The 23,050-nt window shown below is 50.1% G+C and overlaps 1 protein-coding gene across 16 annotated transcripts in view; it reads left to right on the top strand.

Annotated features, from left to right (window-relative positions):
• Nucleotides 1-23,050, top strand: part of LOC138916657 (liprin-alpha-1-like) — a 102,171-nt gene that overhangs the window by 18,188 nt on the left and 60,933 nt on the right. For all 16 annotated transcript variants that reach the window (XR_011423961.1, XR_011423960.1, XR_011423958.1 and 13 more), the window contains one exon: nt 22,895-22,996. Coding sequence is in view for 12 of the 16 variants with exons in the window: in XM_070229723.1 (XP_070085824.1) it covers nt 22,895-22,996 (102 nt within the window). In the remaining 4 variants the exon portion in view is untranslated. The remainder of the gene's footprint in view (nt 1-22,894; nt 22,997-23,050) is intronic.

Here is a 23,050-nt window from a genome sequence, read left to right as displayed (position 1 = left end):
ATCCTTTATTCCTGAGCAAGTTAGAAAAGTAATAGATGCCAGCATCTATTTATTTTTAGAAACCATTTAAAGCATAAATAATGTGTAATTCCCACTTCATGGGTTTAACATCTCTCGCTTTTGCCTCCCAGCCTCACCTCCTTCCCCCTGGTTTTAGCATCACCTCGGGAGGGACATGAGTTCCTGTGGGCCCGTTCTTGTGGTTGGAGGTGGGGCAGCGGGCCCTGGCTGTGACTGCAGACCACGCTGGACTCTCCCGGAGCTTCCTCGGGCGTCTGCAGAGGGCCACAGACAGGGAGCCCATTCCCAGCGACCTTCCTGGTCAGCTGGGGCCTTCTAGTAGTCGGAGTGCCTATTGGTGTTCCTGCCCGAACCGGGTCCTGTACTGGAGGTTGCGAAGTGGTGATTTTTCTGACTCAATCCTCCTTCATTTGTTAGCTGCTCCTCTTCAGTAAGGAGCATCCCTTTCTGTTCTCTTTCTCTCTCTCAGTTGCTGTGGCCCCTTGCATTTGTATTTATTCAGTGTATCGCAGTGAGTTAGCATCATTATTCCTTTGGATACTCAGATTGTCCCCTCAGCTGGGCTCCTGTGTCCTTTCGCCAGGGCCCTATTAGTCTTTGAATGCTCCGTTGTTTCCTGACACAGAATTTGTCGCAGACCCACTTTGTGTTTCTCCTGCCTCAGATCTGCAGTCGTTCCTCTGAGGAGCCCTGGTTCCTTTTGGTGGGGAAATGCTGTTTAGAAATCAGTATCTGGGGGCTCGGTGTGCTCACTGTCACAGAGGTTCACATCTAGGTTCTTTTCAGGACAGAGCTGGAGAAAAATCTTGACAAAAAGAAAAACCTGGATTTCATATTGGTATTTCCTTTACAAATTAAACCTAGTTTTTTCCCCTTAATTTCTTTCTTTCTTTTTTTCTTTTTTCTTTTTTCTGCTTGATCTCCCCCAACCCCCCGATACATAGTTGTATATCTCAGTTGCAGGTCCTTCTAGTTGTGGCACGTGGGATGCCGCCTCAGCGTGGCCTGACGAGCAGTGCCATGTCTGCTCCCAGGATCCGAACCCGCGAAACCCTGGGCCCCCGAAGCGGAGCGCATGAACTTAACCACTCGACCCCGGGGCCGGCCCTTATTTTATACTTCTTGTCTTACACTGACAGTTTTGATTTCTAATGATATTAGCCTTAATTTTTTTATCCTATGATACACATAAAATAGTTTAAACCTTTTAATATCGTATTGTTATAATCATCCTGTTGAGTGAAGTTTTAGAGTTTCTTTGTAGTTCTTTTGGATCTTAGAATAAACCTATCTTAAGAATACATAGCTAGAATAATGGGTTTCAAAGCAATGTGAAGTAACATAACCGCACAACATTTGATAAACAGTTGGAGTGCCCGTTGGTGTTCCTGCCCAAATCGGGCCTTCTGTTGGAAGTTGCAAAGTTCATTTGTTTCTGCTGCTTCTTAAGTTTAGGGTTTACATTGTTCTTCTGGAGTTAATTTTTCTTCAAATACATAAAGCTTTTACGTGATTCAAAAACGAGAAGTATAGAAAAAGGCATAGTCGGAAGTCTTGCTCCTCCCGTCCCTGTCCCACTCACGCCTTCTAGGTGGGGGACCACGGTCCGGTTTGCCTGAGGGTAGGCCTGGGTTTTGCCTCTTATCCTCAGGCAATTAGCAGTCGTGCCCCTTTCACTCTCAGAAATGAAGCATAGGGAAAGCCTTGTCGGCGCTTGCTAATGCTCATGAGAGAGCGGACAAAATGTTTCCACTTGGTAGGTTTTTCCCTGTGGCTGGAAGGAAGCTCTTGGCCGAGCTCTGCTGACTTGGATCGCGGTTCGCTGGGCAGGGAAGGTCCACCGAGGGAGTTCTTTGTGGCTTCCAGAGGCTCTTTCTTATTCTGAGGAGGAAATTTCCTCTTTCTCTGAAAATAATCTGGGAGCTTGAAGCATATCTTGCATTTCCAAGTTTTTCTGCTTTGCAAATGGGTAATTATCCCTCCTGCCTATGTATTTTTAAACCTTTGCCAGTAGTAATATGGAAATTGATTTCGTGTAGCGCCATGCTGAAGAAGACTAATCAATGTCTCTGAGCCCTTAACATCTCTGGAAATCCCGGGGTGCTGCTAAGAAGCTAGGACACACTCTTGCTCCCGCCTTAAAAATAGTTCATGGGGAGAACGTGAGTGACAGGTGAGGTCGCGATAGCCTGCGCGCCCTGCAATAGAAACAGCTGTGGCAGGGCAAGGGTATTTTGAAGAGTCTTGAGTATTAATTCTAGGATAGTCTGATGTGTTATTTTCATGCAAATGAAAATATGAAAGACTTCATTTTTGACTGAGTGTGAAATGCAGTTGATGCACAGAGTTAAAGAAGTCCCGTATAGAATTTTACTTGGCTGTTTTGTGGCTCAGCTCCTGTAGCTCCCGCAGAGATACACACGGAAGGGAGACCGTCAGCCAGCTGGCGTCTCCTTCTTCGTGCTGTTTGAAGGCGCTTTACGCAACGTGCTGAGTGCCTGTCCCTCCTCCGGCGGACAGACTGACTGCAGAGGACAGTGGCAGCAGGTGTGTGGGTGTGTGCCGCCCTGTCTCCTGTGCTGCCGTCCGTCTCTGTAGGTAGACCCCCGGTCTCCCTCGGTCCCGGTGGGCAAGGCTCGGAGGAAGCAGCCTGGTGGGCAGTCGGCGGACTCGCGCCCCATCCTCGCCGAGTTCCCTGCGTCAGTTACCTCGTCTCTGAGCCTTCGGAGTTCTCATCCGTCAGTTAGGGACGGTAACTGTCGGTTTTGCTTCAGCAAATATTGATTGTCTGCCGTGTGTTAGGCACTGTCTGTCCAAGGGCTGGGTAGACAGATGTTTGGGGGATTAAATGAGATAATAGCCAGCATTTATTGCTTCTAAGCCTCTTTCTGTGAGTTATCTCCCTGAGTCTCATAACAGTACTGTAGAGCATTCTTTCTACTATAAATAGTGCTGGAAGGCAGGGGACTGTTCCGCAGCCCGTCTGACAGTGAAGGAATTGAGGCACGGAGAGGTTTGGGAGCCCCTTCAGAGGCTGGTAGTGAATGAGTGTGGAGATTGGTTATGGTGAAGAGTGCTTCCCTCTGACTCCCACAGTTAACCGTGACCAATAGGGAAAAAAGGAGAATGACGAAGAAAAAGTGCAAACGGTATGCAAATGTGTGGTGGACGGAGTGACAGTCTCTCTCCACCCCGTATGTCCACAGTGTGGGGTATTTTATCTGAAAGGCGGTGGTGTTTTTACTGTGCGTTCATACTTTTCGTAGAGAAAGATGGGTGAAGTTCTACATTGTGAGAATACAAGTAATGAGTAAAATAAACTTGCTGAGTCAGGGGGCTTAGCGACAAGCTGCCTGGTGATCCGTGCAGAGAAATAAATTATTCTAAGGCCTTTGGTTCCCCGCGTCGATGGGAGGGTAGGAGAAGAGCTCTGGAGGCCCCCCCGGGTGTGTTGCGGTCCAGTGCTGCCCCCCTGCCGCATCCTCACCAGGCGTGCCTCGGTCCAGTGCTGCCCCCCTGCCGCATCCACACCAGGCATGCCTTGGTCCAGTGCTGCCCCCCTGCCGCATCCTGAGCTGGCGTACCTCGGTCCAGTGCTGCCCCCCCTGCCGCATCCTCACCAGGCGTGCCTCGGTCCAGTGCTGCCCCCCTGCCGCATCCACACCAGGCGTGTCTCGGTCCAGTGCTGCCCCCCTGCCGCATCCTTGCCCGGCGGGGCCCGCGATTAAAGGATGCCTCTGCACACTGCTCGCTTCTTGTCTCAAGTCTGAGATTGGCAGGCCTGGGGCCATCCTGCGCTGCCCCAAATGCAGGAGAGGCCGGGAGAGTAAGTGCCTGGGGCTCTCAGCTCCTCTGGCCCGGTGCTGTTCCCAGGCCTGGGGAGGGGCTCAGAGGCCAGGCAGCCAAAACAGGTGACAAATTGTGACAGCGTGCCTGAAATCACTGCAGCTGTGCCTCTGCAGCTGGAGAAGGCAGTTTAGTGTTACTTACATGGCAGCTGGAACGCTCCTCCTGGCTGGGATTATCGGGGCCAACTGCCGCCTCCCCCTCCCCTGCCCTGACTTCCCCGAGAAGGGAAGAGAACACGTGTTAAATAAACCCGGGGATTAGGGATTTGGAGTTATATACCGCCCCCCCCCCGTTTGTTACTTTTATTCTCCTTCCTGATGATCTTGACTCCATTTCTGTGAGAAAGTTTCACAAACTGGACAGCGTGTCTTTTTGATGTGTGTATGGTGGGTGCCTGACAGTCACCAGAGTGGGAGAAAGGCCCATGCAGGACAAAGTAGTAGGTGGTTAGAATAAAGGGTTTAAGTTGGAGAGAATGTGCATTCCGAGGTTGTTTTCTTGTGCAAACCATAGAAATAGTTGTTCCTAACGAAGTTTGACGATGAACTAAGAGATTGTGTGGAAGCATATTCCTGATTATAGGTTCTGCGTAGTTTGTACAAACCCTTAACGTCCAGTTCGTTCCCCTTCATGTTCCCCAACTGTGTCCACAGGGCTGGGCGCTGCGGGAAGGGAGCTGTTTCCAGCAGACCTGGAAGCGTTAATACAGTAGCCGCTCTTTCCGCGGCTTCCAGGCTGCGAGCCCGTGCCCCCGCCTGGCCTGGAAACCCACGAGCTGTGGAGGGCAGGGCGTCGCTGCCCACCGTGTCTGGGACTCGGGATGCGGGTTTCTCTGTGCTTTGAAACGCTGCCGGTGTTCCTTCAGTTGTAAATTCGTCTGAAGAGCCTCTGGTGGGAAGTTTTATAGTAATGCCGTGTAAAGAGATAGTGACACACGTAGTGCTAATTTGCAGTAACTTTAAGCATTGCCAGTAATTTAATTTCCAGGGAGCTCCTGAACCGCCTGTGCTCGGGTCTCCGTGGTTCTGTTTGCTGCGCTCGCTGGCGGGCATTAGGTTCGTTCCAGTTGGAAAACCTCTGCGGGAAGGACGGAGGGAAAGGAAGCACTTGCTGTCCACACATTCTTGGGTAATTATTTTCATTTGAACGAAAGTTTTGTGCCACTGACTAGGAAATACGTTAAATCCTAGCCCTCTGCTCCCTCTGCTCTAGTCGTCATCTTGGAGATTCCTTCGTCTCTGTGGGGTCACCCGTCCCCTTTTTGAAGATGATCGCCACGTTTCTGTCTGGAGCTCCACATTTGGGATGCTCCTGCATGCCCAGCCCCGAGTTTTGCCGTATCCCTTAGAAGGCCCGTAGACGTCCTGCTGTGTCTCAGTCCAGGGTCCTGCTCCGCCTTCCTCCTTGGTCAGCCTCGAGTCTCCCCGCCTCCCTCCCCACTTCATGCGCCTCCTCTGCCCTTCCTCGCTCATCCTGCAGGGCCAGTCCGCAGCTCTGTCCGGTGTTTTCTGCTCTCACGTCGTTTCTGTTTTCCTTTGTGCTCTGGTGCGCTAGCTTGGGCCGTTCGTGGGGCCTTGGTGTCTACATGAGGTGGCTTTGCTTGTGCTTTCTTCCTTTCCAGGCCACCTAGCTCCCAGGGTAACCCAGACCTCTGGCATGAGAAGGTTTTGGCAGGGCCTATCCATGGCAGCAGGTGTTTGGCAGTTTGGCATTCATGGCTCCGTGTTCTGGCTTTATTCACCTTTCCCACATCTTTCCCTCTGTAAATGCCCCTTCACTCTGCCCAACCAGTCTTCTCACTCTGCTCCCCTTCCCTGACGCCTCGTCCTGCGCGATTCCCTGCTCGGGTACTGCCTCTCCCTCTCCTCGCTTTCATCAGACCCCAGCTGCCTCTCCAGGCCGAGGTCACCCCTGTGAGGTCTGCTCGGACCAACTCCGATTCCTACTGGGATTCAGAGTCGCTCCCATCTCTAGGAGATGACAGATTGGGTGCTTGGGGCTGGTTTTACTGTGATTCCTTTTATCTTTTCTCCAGTTTTTCAAAATGCCACCAGCTTTAAGAAAAACGCAGATGAAAGAGTAGGATCAAGGTCATTCTTGAGGGGGCAAAAGAAATCACAAAAAGATCTCCTGTGGGGCGTGTGGCCAGCCTCTTTCTCCCCATGGGATGATGGCGGTGGGCTTGCTGGGTGAGCGTGGAACAGTCTGCTTTTTCACTGACTGCTGAGTGGCTTCCTCTTCTTTCCCACCCTCCCCTCCTCCTCTACCTCCCCCTCCACACCCGTGTCAAATCTTGGATCCTCTGCTTACTAACTTTCTGATCTTGGCCAAGATATTTCACTTCTGAGACCGTTTTGTCGTCTGTAAAGTAGAGATACTATTTATTTCCCAATATTATAGGCAGATTTAGTGAGAACTAAAATAAAGCATCCACCGCTGTACCCTGCAGAAGATGGGCCTTCATTAGATGCGAGGTGTCTGTCTGCAGACCCCGTAACCCCGACTCGGGTGACTGGGAGGGCGTACAGCCTGCGGGGGCTTGGTTTGGGTGCTCACCGTGGGATCTCCCCCTGAAGATGACATCGTCTTGAGCTCTGAGTCCCGAGCTGCTTATCAGCCAAGTGACCTTTGTAGGTCACTAACCTGCCCGGGCCTGTCTTCCAGTCTGTGAAGTGAGCTCATTATGTATGCCTTCCTGTCGTATGTGACATCTACTTTTATGTGATAAATATTGGAAAATATTTTGAAAACCAGTCAAGCATTAAGCACGTATAAAGTTATTACAATGAATATTTGTGTCTTAGGAGTACTTAGCATCGTGCCTCCCAACTTTTTTGTTCAGTAAATTGTCCAGATTAATAGGGCTGCTCCTTCTCCAGCTGGTATTGCTGTCTCCTGAGCTTGCTGGAGCCTCGAGAGGAAATCCCTAATAAAGTAGCTTCCGTTCCAGTTTTGTACTTAGACCTTTGGTTCTTTCTGAGACGCCCTTCTTGTTAAGTTAGAGGGTAGGTAAAACTGGTTATAATATAAGGCTCGCGTGAGACTGGTTTGCAAGACGTGAATACACGGAGCCATGACAGTTTAAGAAGGTTACAACGCGGTAATATTCACAGTCAACGTAGTCGTTGCTGGTTCAGATCCACGGGGACCTGTTGTTTGAACACTGCATTGTTCGCCCGGGCTGGGGATTTTGAAACAGTGAGGGGAGCAGTTCTTTCCCTCAAGCAGACTCGTGTGAGTGTGGTGCTGCATGGAAGGGACAGGTGCTCTCTTTCTCAGGGGCCGGCGGAGCCTGTACAGAGCGGCAGGGTTGAGCTCCGGCTGCGACGTCATGTTGGGCATGCGGGAGGCGCGGGGCTGGGGCGGCATTGGGAAGGAGGAGCTGCCACGGGCCCGCGAGCACGAGCAGAGGGCGCAGTTTGGGCCGGCTGGGCGGGCCTGCTGCGTGTCGGGTGGTTTGCTGCGGAGGGGTGTGGTGTGCCAGGCACGCCGGGTGGGAGGAGAAGGGTCGACAGAGGAACAGAAAGGCACCGAGGGTGTGAGCTCACGGCAGGGCGGTCCCCGAGGGCTGGAGTCAGTTCTCCGAGAGCGCTCTGGTGGGGCAGCGTGATGGGGGCCCTGCAGGTGCCGAGAGGCCGCCTTTGTTGACGCTGCACCCTTACCTGAGATCCGCCAGCCAGCTGTGTGTGCTCCGGGGGCCGTTGTCACTCCTGCTGTGGACACTGCAGGAGAGGGGGTCGACAGCGTCTTCGGGCTCACCTGTCCTCACTACTGTCAGCCGAGGCTGCGTGGCCTTGCACGCCGCAGCTGCTGTGTTTCTTTGACTTGTTAGCAGGCGGGGAGGAGCTGCTGTCAGTGTAGCCTCAGGTAGCCGTAGGTGCTCCTTCTGAACTTGTGTTTCTGCTGACCCGGCGTGATGGAGCCGCGGGAGGAATCCCGCATGGAGAACTTTCAGGCACGGCTGATGTCGAGACCCCTGCCTCAGCCCGAGATGCCCTTCTATCCCGTGTGTCCAAAACGCTCGTCAGAGACGGAAAGGAGAGCAGGCTGCTCGCTTGTCCTCGGTGTCCTGTGCGCTCAGCTGGAGCTTCGAGGTGTGGTCTCCCCGTATGTGTTGCAGTGCTGGCCCAGCTTCTCCGTGCTCGTTCCCTGCCTGCCTTGGGAATTGCGGGTGGCTCTAGGGCAGTGAGGTGCAGTGTGTGGGGACCCAGTTGCCGTCAGAGTGGGGCTGTTGAATAGTACCCGCGGGGGTCTTGTTTGACATTTCTGTTCCCGTCAGTAGTGGAGTCTCAAAGTGTGACAGAGCAGGTCCTGTCTTAGATCCCTTTCTGTGCCGTTGTGCTCGTGGTACCTATGAAGGCCTAGGGGGTGGTGTCCAAACGCTCTTCCACATCTCGGACGTCCTCATGTAATAAAGGTCATGAAATAACTTCACAGAGTGCTTCATCACACGCAAAAGAGTGGATTGTGGCTTTCTTTGCAGAATTGAAGTGCTAGTGTGAACTACTGACAAGCCTGAAAAATGCTAAAATAGTAACTGAATCGGGGAAACCTTGCTCACACCCTAGGACTTTTCAGGAGAATTGCTAACCTGTGAACTCTAAAGCTGTTCCTGAGAGGGGCTGGGGAGACCAGTATGACGTCATTTTACTCGAGGAGCGGGGGCGTTAATCAGGTTACTGTCCTCCCCTCTCAGGTTCAGGATGCCTGGAACACTGGCACCCTCCATCACTTCCATGCCTTTATTGGCTCCGTGTTTTGGTGGAGCCATCATTGCCGGGAGGGATACCACCACATGCTAAGGCGGGACCACCAGTGGTTCTGGAACGTGGCGGAGTTTGAGTGACGGAGCAGTGACTCGCAGGTGGAGCGTCCTAACGGAGGGACTCCCTCGTGGTAGATGGTGTCAGATGAGTCTCCAAGGGCTCACTAAAAGATGAGCTGCTGTTGTCAAGCAAGGAAGACTAGGAAACATAGTTTAAGGGTCTCGCGGAGATGTTTTAAAGCCTGGTGATGTAAGTGCAGAGTAAGCATGTTCGATGTGGTAACTTAGCGTGCAGCTGGCAGGAACACTTTTGTCTGCCTGTTTACTGTAATAAATTTGTGGGGCTGAGTCGGAGTCAGAGTTGGCTGGTGCTCTACTTTCCTGGAAGGGTGTGTTAACGTGGCCAAGCTTTCGGGCAGCGTCTTCGTAGGGAAATGGGGGGCTGGCCCCTTGAAGTCGCCTTGTGTTTAGGCACACAGACTATGTATGTGATGTTTACATAAGCTTCATAACTGGGGTGTCAAGCTGAATAATCACAGGTTTGTGATTCTTTCTACTGTTATGTAATAGCGTAATATTTTAATCTGTCCTTTATTGCCATGGGAGGTTAAAAAAGGCAAAGATTTGGGGCCAGCCCCCTGGTGTGGTTAAGTTCGGTGCACTGCACTTCAGTGGCCTGGGTTTCGGGTTTGGCACCTGGGCACAGACCTACTCCACTCGTCAGCCATGCTGTGCCAGCAACCCACATGCCAAGTAGAGGAAAATTGGCAACAGATGTTAGCTCGGGGGCAGTCTTCCTGGCCAAAAAGAAGGGGCAAAGATTCTACATAGAGAAATTGCAGTGAAATAAAACATTATTTTTGCAAATAATGTTTTATCTTCTAAAAAGTAGTAAGACAGTCCTCACTTTGCATGGGACTATAAAAATGACCATGCAGCTGGCCCGCTACAAAGCAATCTTAATCATTGATGGAGACGATTGTGTTTGTGATTGTTACGTTTTTTTCAAGACATTGCAAACTCTCTTAAATTATAAATGTATGAGGAAATGACAAAGACAGTAAAACTAATCTTTATTTAGTACACTGCAATTTATAACATTAGAAACGTTGAGAATTAAATTCCATAGGTCTTTGAGCCAGCAGGTCCATTTCTGGGTCTGTCCCTCAGAGCAATCCAGTACCTCCTTTTTGTACATAATTTTAAAAAATCAGTACAATATCCTAATTATAAAATAAAGTAAATTTAAAAAGTTAGTTTACGGTGAAACATTTCATTCTGTAAATGTTTGGGCACGACTGCACCGAAGACGCAAGTCAGATGTTTGTACCTTCTGCTGATGAATGAGTTTAAGAGAAGATGATCAGAAGCCATTCCATAGAAAAATAGAGAAATGTGAAAGAAGAGGTGGCCACTCCATAAAAGTGTGTTAGGATAAGTAAACACAGACCAATCTCAATTGTATTTGATCCGAGAAAAATGAATAACCGTGACTGAAATAAGGACAAGGTGCCGTTCGTATCACAGATTGTCAAGTAGAGACCTGGGCAAGTACAACAGTCTCGCATACGAGCTGAGCCTTCTTTGCAGGTGAAATGTCAGAAGAGTTCCCTTGGTCATGAGAGGGCCAGGGGAGTGACGGAGGGTCACGAAGAACATATTGCCTCTGGAACTCTCACCAAATGCCCAGGCATGCGTTCAGTCCCTGTCATATGAGAAGATTTTGGAGACCCCTATTTGATGGGCGACAGGGAATGGAAGATGGATCCAAAAAAGAAAGTGGGCCCTAAAGTTTAATAACACACCAGGGTGGCAGAGCTACAGGAAACAGGTGTTTCATAAGCTGCTGGCCCAGGAGGAATAATTTAGCAGTAGCTATTAAAATTGCAGCTGACCTTTGACTCAGAAGTTCTAAGGTTTTATCCTGCAGATGCACTTGGCACACGTGCAGAATGATACATGTACAAGGTTATTTGTTGCCATGCTGTTTGTCAGAGCTAAAGATCGGAAGCACAGTCGTAAGTGTCCATCAGTAGGAGAAGAATAAATACGTTACGGCTTTTGTGTCAGTGCGGCTGTGAGAGGAGGAGGACGCTGCGAGCCGGCCCTCCTCAGGCCGTGTCCCTGCTGGAGAGGCACTAGAGAGAATGCGTGTCTCACTGGATTCTCCGCGCGTCGAACCTCGGGATAAACGGGGAGCGTCTGCCTTCAGCTGCCTGCCGAGTTGAAGAGCCACCAGGGCTGGAAGGGAGGCCTCCATGGATACCTTTATTACCATTTGTAAAAAACAAAGTTTTAAAAGTTGGTGTGAAAAAAAGCTCTGTCCTGAGCATCCTTCCATTGCTGCCGCTATCCCTGTTTTGTAAAAGTTTGTGATGGCCAAAACATCTCCGTGGAAATGTGGATTTTACGCTGCTCCTAATGATGGCTTTAGGCTGTTAAGGTCAGGCAGGCAGTTTCTGGTCTCATACTTTAAAGACAGTTTCTTTATGATTCAGTGGTTTTTTGGCACGTGCATAGATCTATGAAAGGAAGTATTCGAAAATGAAAACTATTTTATACTCCAGTAAGCACGAGCAGCGCCAAAAATCACATACTTGCTTTACTGGAAAGTTTGAAACATGGTGTGAATATAAACTGGACATTAATATGCTTCATATTGTGTTTTCATTTTATTATTATCTAGTGTTGTTAATTTATCTGAAACTCTTTAAGGTAGTCGTCTTTTGTAAAAAAGTAATGTTTAAAAAAAAACCTACCTAGAAGATTCCAGAAGGCACTCATTCCTATTTGAATAAATATTTCTGCCCTTGATTTTTTATTTCATTGGTTTGATTCTCCCCTGCCGCTCAGGCTCCGTTTGAAAAATTTAATCAGAATGTTTTTGCCTGTGAGTATTTCGCTGTTATTATGCACTGAAATGTTATGCTTCTGAAATATACTTTCACACTAATATTTCAGATTGTTTTGAAATATACGTGTGCATTCATATTTCACATTGTCTTGACTAATTGTGAGACGTTATTTGTGTTTAAATACAACATGCTTGTAACAACCGAAAACATTTTGGTTTACTATTTAGCAGAAAGGTAAAAATACGTGAAGCAAATCTTATACTCACTGCCCATGAGTAAATCCCCATTTTTGCTTAAAAGCAGATGCCTTCCAAAGAAGAAAGGAGTGATGGCTAACATAGCTAGAAATTTAAATTGGAAATGAGGAACAAAAATGGAACAATTCGGGGCTGGCCCCATGGCCGAGTGGTTAAGTCTGTGCGCTCTGCTGCAGGCGGCCCAGTGTTTCGTCAGTTCGAATCCTGGGCACGGACATGGCACTGCTCATCAAACCACGCTGAGGCAGCGTCCCACGTGCTACAACTAGAAGGACCCACAACGAAGAATATACAACTATGTACTGGGGGGCTTTGGGGAGAAAAAGGAAAAAATAAAATCTTTAAAAAAAAAAAGAAAGGAATAATTCACTCATTGCCATTGTAAAGAAATGTGTCTACCCATGTGTACACCCGAGAGAAAGCATAGCATAAATCCACATGAAAACTTGTGCAGGAACGTTCATAGCAGCATTATTCGTGATCGCTAGGAAGTGGAAGCAACCCACATGTTCATCAGCGAATGAAGGGATAAACAAAACATGGTCCATCCATGCGGTCGAATGTTATTCAGCCATAAAAGTGAACAAGGCCCTGACACACGCTACGATGTGGATGAACCTTAAATATGTGATGCTGACTGAAAGACACCAGACACGAAAGGACAGATATTGTGTGATTTCATTTATACGAAACGTCCAGAACAGGCGAGTCCGTGGACTCAGCGGATTTGTGGCTGCCAGGGGCTGGGGGGGAGGTAATGGGGAGTGACTGCTAATGGATCAGCTTTTGGGGCGTGACCAAAATGTTCTGGAATTACTGGTGATGGTAACACAACATTGTGAATATGCTGAAAATCACTGAATTGTACTCTTGAAAATGGTTAAGATGGTGAATTTTATGTTAGTGACTTTTGTCGTAGTAAAAAATCTCGAAAAGAAAAGAAAAGCAGTGTGGTCCCATTTTTTCTGAATTTGAGTGATGTGGATTGAAAATAGTGTTATAAAATAGTCACATCAGGGGCCGGCCCACGGCCGAGTGGTTAAGTTCCCGCGTTCTGCTGCGGTGGCCCGGGGCTTCACTGGTTCGGATCCTGGGCATGGACATGGCACCACTTGTCAGGCCACACCGAGGCAGTGTCCCACATGCCACAACTAGAAGGACCCACAACTAGGAGATACAACTATGTACTGGGGGGATTTGGGGAGAAAAAGCAGAAAGAAAAAAGGGAAGAAGAAGATTGGCAGCAGTTGTTAGCTCAGGTGCCAGTCTTGGGGGGAAAAGAAATTCACATCAGTGTTTCAATTACTGTGAGGTAATGCAGTTCTCTCAAAAGTAAAAAAAGTTAAGATGTCAAAAATGATCAAATGTCAGAGTGGGCAGACCAAGTTGTGAGTTGTGTTTGTGTTATTGCCGCCTGGCAGTGCCCCTGCAGCCGGTGGACAGACCGCATCCTACAGAGATGCTCAGGTTTGGCTCTAAAGGATGCTCGTTTGGAATTAGACTCCCACACAATGCATCCTCCCTAGTTGCCAAGCCAACAGTTAGGAAAGAGGCACAGGATGGTTTTTTTCCATAAACTTTATTTTTTAGAGCCATTTTGGGCTTACAGCAAAATTGAGGGGGAGATACAGAGGTTTCCCGTATACCTCCTGCCCCCCACTCCCCCAGCCTCCCCTACTGTCCACACCCCCCACCAGCGTGGCACATTGGTTACAGTCCTTGAACCTACGTTGATGCATCGTCACCACCCAGAGTCCACGGTTGACGTCAGGGTTCGCTCTTGGTGCTGGACCTGCTGTGGGCTGAACACGTGTGTAAGGACCTGTGTCCACCATTATAGGTCATCCGGAGTAGTTTCACTGCCCTGAAATCCCGTGCTCCCCCTGTGCATCCTTCCCTTCCCCCAGCCCTGGCCATCACTGATCTTTCGAGCATCTCCATAGTTTTCCCTTTTCCAGAATGTCATATAGTTGGAATCATACAGTATGTGATTCTTTCACCAAGATTAGCTTCTTTCACCAAGGAATGTGCATTTAAGATTCCTCGGTATCTTTTCACGGCTTAATAGCTCCTTCTTATTAGTGCTGAATAGTACTCCATTGTCTGGGTGGACCATAGTTCATCCACTCACCCACTGAGGGACTTCTTGGTTGCTTCCAGGTTTTGGCAATCATGGGTAAATGTGTAACCATCTGGCACAGTGTATTTTTGACCTGGTCCATACGTACATTAAAAAAAAAAACGCTAAGGTAGTTTTTTTCTCCTCCAGATGGAAGTCACGTTCGGTTTTTGGCAGAACAGGTTTGAGCTGCTGTTGGGAGCAGTGGCTGCTCAGCACTTAGCAGAGACGAGTTTTGGAAGACGAGAGCAGACCCCGGGGCCGACAGCTGGCGAAGGGTCCAGCGCAGGGAGAGCGGAGGGCTGGGTGGCGCTCAGGTTTGCTGATCTTGGAGAGCAGTAGGTCGGTGAGTGGCAGGGAGAGGGGGCAGACAGCGAGAACCTGGGCGGGCATGAGCACGGGGACGTGGGGCGGAGTGCAGACCGCCTCTGAAGTGCGGTGGCGAAGGTAATGGGAGGTGACAGGGCGGGCTGGAAAGCCAGCCAGTGGTCCCTGTTGGAAGAAGGTGAGTGTACGTGTGATCGTTTTCCCCATGATGGGTGGGAATGCTTCTGTTAAGAGCTGAGCTAACGTTTGAAGGTACTTAAGTGACATCCGTTTTAGCAATATTGCAAAAATCAGCCCGTCAGAACCCTGTTAGCCACCTGCTCCTGGTGGAAACGCCCGGAGATGCTGTGGAAGGAGCTCGGCGGGGCCAGGTGGCGGCTGTCGCCTGTGTTTGAGGGCTGACAGTGAGGCCTTTCAGCGGAGTGGCTCATTTCCAGCGTCCTCATTTGATGTCACACTTGTGGCCGTGGTAGAACGTAGATATTGCTCCCCATATTTTTAGATGAGTGGTCAAGATGGAGAACTAAGTGACCAGTCCAAGGTCATAAAGGTCAGTTGTTTCCCAGCATGGCTACTGAATTCCCCTGGGAAGCCTTTAAAAATACATATTCCAGGTTCCACCCCAGAAATGTTGATTCAGTAGGCTGAGGCCTAGGAGTCTGTATTTTCATCAGCTGCACAGGTGGTTTTTAGGCAGCTGGTCTGGACAGCACGGTTCCCTGTGCCGCCTGCAAACCTCTGAGGTGGACGGGTGTTTTGTTCTGCAGCACACGGCCCTTAGGCCGTGAACTGAGCAGGGCGAGTGGTGGCCAGGGGAAGACCGGCCGATTCACAGACCTGAGGCAGAGGGCACAGCCGAGGCACAGACGTGTTCTAGGAACTGTAGATGAGTTGGGACTGACATGCCGAGTAGGAGACACAGAGTGATGAGGGAGGAGGCTGGAGAGAGAGGCAGGGTCAGAGCTGCGGGAGCTGACTTCTGGAACCACCCCTCCAGACCAAGGAGACCTGGTGGCCTAGGCAGAGCAGGAGGCAGCGAGGACCCTCCAGAAGATCCAGGTAGGAGGCAGAATTAGTACCCAGCAGCTGGTTAATGTGGGGGGAGAGGAAGTGGGTGATGTGACGTCCGGGAGTCTGGCTTGGACAACTGCCTGGGTGGGTCCTCTGCTGAGTTGAGTGAGGGCCTGGGAGGAGTTGGGGGCTGGGTCAGGGAGGAGGGTGATGAACTCCGTTTGGGGAAGGTGGTTTAAGCGTCCAAGTAGAGATGTCTGACGGGCAGTTGGACAGTTGCCGGGGTGGGGGCTTAAAGCCTTGGACACAGGACACAGTTGTGGAGAGTGAACAGGGCACCCAGGAACCTTTTGTTCAGCAGTTACGAGATGAGCAGGGAAAAGGACGAGGGGAAGAGAAGGGGAAGGTGGGATCGCATGCTCCCTGACGGTGGTTGGCGAGGTCAGCGAGCACGAAGCCTGCCTGGGGTTAGCGCAGGCGAGGGGATTGCTGTGTCTGAGCCAGAGCGCTTTCAGGGCAGCAGCGGGGCCTGAGGCCAGGTTGCAGAGAGCAAGAACAGGATTCAGGATTGGGGTGTGGTGGCTGAGGGGGCAGGTGTTTCTGAACAAGTTCTGTGTCCACGTGGACAGTCCATATTCTGGTCGCGTCCTGTGCTCTAGCATGGTTTTGGGAGACAAAAAGAGAAGGGAGGATTGGTCTTTTTTTTGTTTGTTTTTAAATACAAGGCAAGTACATAGTTAAAAATTTAAAAAGGAATATAAATTAAAAACGAAGTCTCGCTTCAGCCCCCTTTCCCAGTCCCGGTGGGTAACCTGCATTAGCTGTTTGCTGGGTGTCCGTCTCTGTGTTATCTTAAAGACGTAAAAAATACGCATGGTGTGTGTTTGCTGTGAACCAAGTTGAGATGACGCTGAAATACTGTGCTGTACTGTCTTTTTTGGTTCGGATTATACAGTCTCTGCTATGAATCCCTAAATGCTGAGCAGCAGCATAAATTGTGTCAGTATCCATTTCTTAAAGAGAAACCGACAAGAAAAGAAATTAGATGTATTGGGACTTTGTAACTGCTTATGCATTTTACTCTGTTGCTTGCAAATGACATTCAGTGACTGAAAATCCCGTGCTGTTGCCTTAAAAGTGGCTTTCCACAAGTCTAGTGAGCTGACGGTCAGCTTTTCCAAGGGCGTAAAGTTTGCTGTCTTCTGACTGTGCCTCTTCTCCCGTCGTTAGATGCGACATGAACAGACAGTTAGACATAGTCTGTTAACAGGAATAGATAGTTGTAATAACCTTTCTAAGCACACTTTTAATCAAGATGCTGGAGTTTTGAAACATATGATTTGCTGACTCGTAAATAAACTTCCAATTTCCCTTATTTCACAATTTGACATGCTTTAAAACCTAAGGCTGAAGCGGGTAGCTTCTGCTGGCACAAGATAATCTGTCAGTTCTGCAAGTCAGTTTTTCAGGGGTTCGTTTGGTGTGCTAACAGTTAGACCCTGTTTCTATTTGTTTATTACCCTCCCTGTCCCCACACCAAGAGGACGGGTACTTTTTGCCGCCACTGAAGCTTCGCTCCTGTTTCAGCAGGTTAGCGAAAATAATGAAGAGTAGCTAAAACATAAAACGAAAGTACTGATGGAGATGCTAGAGAGTGAAAGATGCTGAAGCGCAGCGTGGGATGGCCGAGTGAAGAATTTGGGGGAGGGCGGGGGGGGGCAGGACTCACGTGGGGCTGGGGGAGTGGGAAGGGCGGCTGCTTCCAGCCCAGAGTCCTGCAGTTGCTGGGAGCTACTGGAATGACTGGGAAGAAAGAATGTTCTTTGCTTTCGGAGCTAAATGTTGCATCTGATCCATAGGACGTAACTTAAAATTGGTCTCATGGCGGATTTTGATAAATAATGTCTGGTTTGCATAATCTGGACCTGTTATCCAGATCTGAACCTTTTGTCCAGAAATGCTAAATGTCAGCATTTTTGAGCGTTATGTGAAACCAAGTTCTTGAGCTGGTGTTAATGGCTGTTACCTTCCCTGTTCTCAATCCTAGAAAGTGTCAAACGGAAATGCAAATCTGTATTGCTCAGACTTATACTTTAAATGAAAGTATCCCAGTGATTATTGGATCTGTTCAGTTTCAGAGATACTTTAATTATAGTAAATAGAATGACACTTTAGACTAGTAGTATATGTGGCTTACAGTATTTTTTAGAGCAACGTTTTTTTTCTAAAGAGGAAAAAGGTAGATGCTGACAATTAGATTCCTGTGATGGTAATAGGGGAGATCATTTACTGCACATATTTGGGGTTTGTTCAGCCTGTGCTAGTTTTTTCTGCAATAGTGATACACAGTGCACATATGAACGTGCTTCTGGAGTCTTAAACTTTGGAATTTCCTGTCTAATGTGTATCTAAACTCCTAAGTTTAAATTTGCTTTGATGCTTTTTCAGTTGTCGAATTCTTTTGAGCCAAGGGAAAAGGTTTTCCTTTAAGGAGTAAAAATAATTGTCAAGTTCTGTAAATGTGTTTTCTACCATGGCCAAAGCAGTGTGTCACAGATTTCTTTTGAGATATAACCCAGCGATGGGAATGAAGCATATTCTCTTTACAGGTGAACGAAGACAGTCTGGGCTGTTAGGAAGAACTTAGGGGAACTGCATGAAAGAGACAGAGGCTTGCCCGGGGAGGGGGGCGGGAGGAGGTCACGGGAAAGCGAGGTGACAGGCATCCAGCATAGGGGCTCGATGGGAGCGCAAGTGGGCTCCGGGGCGGAGCTCCCTCTTTCCAGGCGGTGTGAGTCCGTGTAGGAGCCAGCTCCTCGTCCCGGTGCGCAGGGGAGCTTCGACGCACCCCCTGAAGCGTCCAGTGTCCACCTTGTTGTGCTTCGACTAGGCGTTTCATTTAAAGGTGGCGAAATTTGTCCATGACAGCTAGTAAGACTTAAAAATAAAACGCTGATACTCAACCCTCCTGGGACTGCAGGTCCCCTGCCACTTGTCATGGTCCCTCGCCCTTCTCCCCTCTCCCTTCTTCCTCACCCCCCTGAAATCCCATGGTCCGTTATCATCACAGCCTTGCACGCCCTGCCCCTCCCTCGCCTCTTTCACTTCACTGTACTCACCGGCAGAAGCCTGCACCCAGTAAGTGCGTTCTCCGTCCGCTGTCGTGACCAGTGACCGGAAGTGGACCCGCATGCCGCCACAGTCACGTGACTGTCAAACAGCGACTCTTCTCTTCTAGGTGGCTGTTTTCTTCCTTCCCCTTTCCCCTCCCCAGCGCTCCTCACCCACCCTGAAACTTAACGCCAAGTCCTCTGTTTTCTCAGTGAAATTGGAAGAAATCAGAAGAGGTCTTGCGTAAACTCTCACCACATGTCTACCTATTTACCTGGATCTGTGCCCGTGTATTCGGCTGCCCTTCCTCTTACTGTGGGCGAACTGTGTGCACCCAGGAAAGGCCACCTCTGCACTTGGCCGCTTGGCCCGATCTGCTCGCGCTTACTCAGGGGAGTTACTCTGTCAGTCCCACCGCTCCCCTGGCTTCCTGCCAGTCAGCACGCACACTGTCTCGTCCTCCAGAAGGTCTTTCTAAACCCATGTCTGCTGCAGCCCCTGCCCTGTTTCTCTTCCCCCTCTACCGCCCAGTTCCTCAAAGGAGTTTTCGCTTCTCCTCCTGCTCTCTAGTGACCTCAGCCCAGTCAGGCTTTCGGCCCTGCCGCTGCGCCAGAACTGCTGTTCTCACGGTCACCGCTGACCTGCCTTTCAGCAGATCCACCTATCAGTGATCGGTCAGCCAGCATCAGAGATAGGGCTGATTCCTGCTGGGAGCGCTGGATTCCGGCATGTCCTCCTGCCCACTGCCCGCTCCCAGTCTGCTTTGTTGATGCCCCTCATCTCCCAGCCGTCCAATGTTAGGTTGTCACAGGGCTGGAACCTCATCTCTTCTTGTCTGCACTCAGTGCCTTGTCCATTTGCGTGGAATGCAATTGCTATCCCGTCTTGGCCAACGTTCCCGAGAACTCCAGACAGGGAATTGCAGCTCTGCACTGGGTATCTCACTCCGCGTGAGTGTCTGATGCTATCTCAAATGGAGCAGTCCACACTGGACTTCCGCCCCTCTCTTCAGAACGTGCTCTTCCCATGCTCGTTCCCTTCTCAGAACGTAGTGACTCTGTCCCTCCCTTGCTCCTGCCGGAATCCTTGGCATGGTCTTGGGCCTTTCTTCCTCTCAGATCTGTTGGGTCTGTCAGCACATCCTGTTGGCTCTCCTCCAGGGCATCTTCGGAGCCCACCAACTTCTCTTACAGTGCGCTCGCTCACCTGGTCTTGCCTGCGTCATTGCAATACCTGCCTGGTCCCTCCACTTCTGGCCTCACCCTCTTACCAGCTCTTCTGAACACAGCATCTCCCTTGAGGGAGTGTGTGTCAGGCTTCAAGGCACATTGAATGACTTCTTTTAGTGTTCCCGGAGTTTCTTTCTGTTTGCAGGCCTGCGGTGGAATACTGAAGTACAGAGTCGTCCGTGTTCTTTAGCCAGTCTTGTGCTCTCAGGAGCAGCCTTTTCTCCAAGGGCACCGTGTGTGTGTAAATTGTGATAAAATATACAGACCATATGGAGTAAAGCGATTCGTTTCAGCAGGGGAAAGGATGACTTGAGTAACTATTGGTGTTGAAACTGTTGTCTATCCATTTGAACTAAAATAAAGTTAAACCTTAATTTTGTACAATGAAAACGTATATACCTACCATTTTAACCAGTTTATTGAGTAGCTGGATGATTTCAGTGAAGCCTGTGTCTGTGGCCCCCGGCTGTGCTCCTGGGGGGGGCGGGGAGGTGCGGCTCTGGACAGGCCCCCAGTCGCCCTGGGCGGTAGTGGCAGTGGTAGGGGCCCTCTTCCCCTCTGTCCCTGACCCACCCAGCTGTTAACTCCACTAATTGCCAGCCAATTGCTCTAGTTCCAGCAGTGCCCTGGGGCATAAATTCCCCTACACACGAACCCAGTCAAATCCTGCCTCCTTTCTAGGAGTTGTCTCCAGGTCAGAGTTTGGTATTTGCCCTGACCCCAGGAGGGTTCCTCCCAGCTCCCCGAAGCTCCAGTTCCCTCCTGCACACCAGCGGGGTACCGTCTGGGCTGTGTCTTGGGAAAGCCGGTCATCTCCTCCCAGCTGCCCAGCTGCCTGTCACCTGACCCCCACTGTTCTTGAGAGCGCCCTTAGGCTTAAACTTCACCCGTGGAGTCAGCTCCTTTTGGACGAGATTAGGAGCTCTCTTACTGCCTCCCCCCGCCCCCCCACCGGAAAATCTCTGAACTAGGGCTCTGGAGCCTGGTGCGGACAATGGCAGGCTCCTCTGAGTGACACCTGTGCTCTAGGAGCTGAGCACTGGCAGGGGTGGGCAGCAGCCTGGGGTCTCTGCAGCCTTGGAACCACTGCCTCAGAGAGCGAGGGCGGGGATGATCAGGGCCAGGATTCTCAGCACGCGCCACCCAAGGTGTGGCGTGAGCCTCTATTCCTTGAGTGGAAGTTGGGCAGAACCTGGGAGCCCGCACATCTCCACCATGCTTCCCTCTGCGCCAGGTAGCTGGGGGCCCAGGTGGGAAATGCTGCTGTCCTGCCCCTCCCAGGAAGAAGTCCTTCTGATGGGGGCGAGGGGACGGGAAGCCTGTGTTCTTGGCTGCAGCCTCTAGATTGGAGTCTCTACCTCCTGGAGCTGGGGTGGGGGAGGGAGCAGTCTTGGTGCAGAAGCCGCAGACTCGTCCCTTTCCACGGAATCTTCATAGATTTTCTTGAATAGATGTTTCTTCATTTGTTATTTGCCCTTAGGACCAGGTCAGAGGCTTTGAATAGTTGTTTTTTTGGTTTTGGGGGAAGATTAGCCCTAGGCTAACTACTGCCAGTCCTCCTCTTTTTCGCTGAGGAAGCCTGGCCCTGAGCTAACATCCATGCCCATCTTCCTCTGCTTTATATGTGGGACACCTACCACAGCATGGCATGCCAGGCGGTGCCATGGCCGCACCCGGGATCTGAACCGGCGAACCCCGGGCTGCTGAAGCGGAACGTGTGAACTTAACTGCTGTGCCACCGGGCCGGCCCCACGAATAGTTGTTTTGATCTATTAATCTCACGAGTTTCACTGGGGAGCAGGTCAGCAGAGCTCCTCATGCTGTCAGGCTGGAAGTTGATCACCCACAGTCATAGACTCTTGAAGAAGAAATTAGATAAAATGGGCGTTAGCTGACTATATCCACAAAAATGTTCACGTGTCCTTCAAGATCTCTGTAAACTGTCTCCATCCCCATCCCCTTCTATTTGTTACCCTTGAGATAACAGCATTCGAGAAAAAAATAAATGTTTTCACTTTACTCTTTTCCATTGTGGAATGTAACAATATGGCTTGCTTCCTTTCATCCCCCAGGGGTAAGTATTTCAGTTCTGCATCATGGCTCAAATAGGCTTTTGTGGGCTAGCCTTATAAAGTCAAATTCTAATTGACCACAGATGGTAATGCTGACTTTGAGTTGCAAATGATTAATTTAGGAATGAGCTTTACGCCACCTGTTTGTCAATTGATTTTCTAGAATTACCTCAATCAGCCTCTTTTCGTATTTTGACTGGCAGCTGGATTATTTGTTAGGTGAACCTTTATCCGTTCCTTTGTCCAGTAAAGAGAAAACTCTTAAAATGTTGAGAAACGTTGGCAGTTGGCAGATAATTTTAATTATTTCAGAGGAGTTTTGCTCCATTGAAAAACTGACAGGAGAATGTGAGTCCTTTCCTTTCTCCCCAGCTTAATGACATCGTGTTTGTGTGAGGGTGCTCAGTGTTGCAGTTAGAAGTGACCCACGGTTGACAAGGGGAGTGCCTGGCACCTCTCCTCTCAGTGATGTCGTCAAGGAACTTTTTCCCCTTAGCTAACGAAATGTCTTCTTTTTTTTTTTTCTTTCTGCTTTATCTCCCCAAATCCCCCCCGACCCCGTACATAGTTGTATGTCTTAGTTGCAGGTCCTTCTAGTGGTGGCACGTGGGCCGCCGCCTCAGCGTGGCCTGATGAGCGGTACCATGTCCGCGCCCAGGATCCGAACCAGTGAAACCCTGGGCCGCCACAGCGGAGTGCGCGAACTTAACCGCTTGGCCACGGGGCCGGCCCCAGAAATAAGTCTTCTTAAACTTCCCCTTCCTACCAAAGGCTTACCGGCATTTGTGAAAAGTCCACATTAGGGAGTTGGCTTTGAGTAATTACTTGGCCAATCCGTTAGCGTTGGAGTGCCATCAGCCTTTTCCTGGGGATGCTCTTCCCCAGGGGAGAATCCGCGTAGAGCAGGAGGCTGGGCACAGGGCGGCGGCCTTCGGGGCCTCTTTACTCTCCGGTGGCTCCAGGTCACCGGGGTGCGAGTCGTTTAAAGATGTCTGTGTCCACTTGGTGTCAGGATTCCTGCTCAGGAACGTGTCGAGGGCTTCTCTGGGTCTGAGGAGGTGGGCTTGGAGTCCCTTCTTCCTCCGCTGTGCGTGTGCCCAGGTGCAGGGGTGGAGGGAGGGTGGCGTCTGAGTTACGGAGTCTGCGCGGTCTTGGGCTGGTGGCTCGACCCCCCACGGAGGTCCCTTAGAGCCTCCGGCTGGGGTTGCCTGTGTGAGGACTGGGGTGGCTTGCTGGGAGTCTGTCCTTAAAAGATCTCTTTCCCCCCTTATTTTCTAGGAGTATGCAGCACTCATTAAAGACCTCAGTGCGTGCAGGGAACAGCTCCTTGAGAGGGAGGAAGAAATTGCCGAAATGAAGGCCGAAAGAAACAACACCAGGGTCAGTAGGTGCCGGAACTTGAGCCTCTGGGCCACTATCAGTCACTCTGGCTGG

The sequence above is a fragment of the Equus caballus genome, chromosome 12 (genome assembly GCF_041296265.1).
Source record: "Equus caballus isolate H_3958 breed thoroughbred chromosome 12, TB-T2T, whole genome shotgun sequence".
Classification (NCBI taxonomy): domain Eukaryota; kingdom Metazoa; phylum Chordata; class Mammalia; order Perissodactyla; family Equidae; genus Equus; species Equus caballus.
The sequence above is the reverse complement of the archived record's forward strand: the minus strand, read 5'-3'. Positions and strand labels throughout refer to the sequence as shown.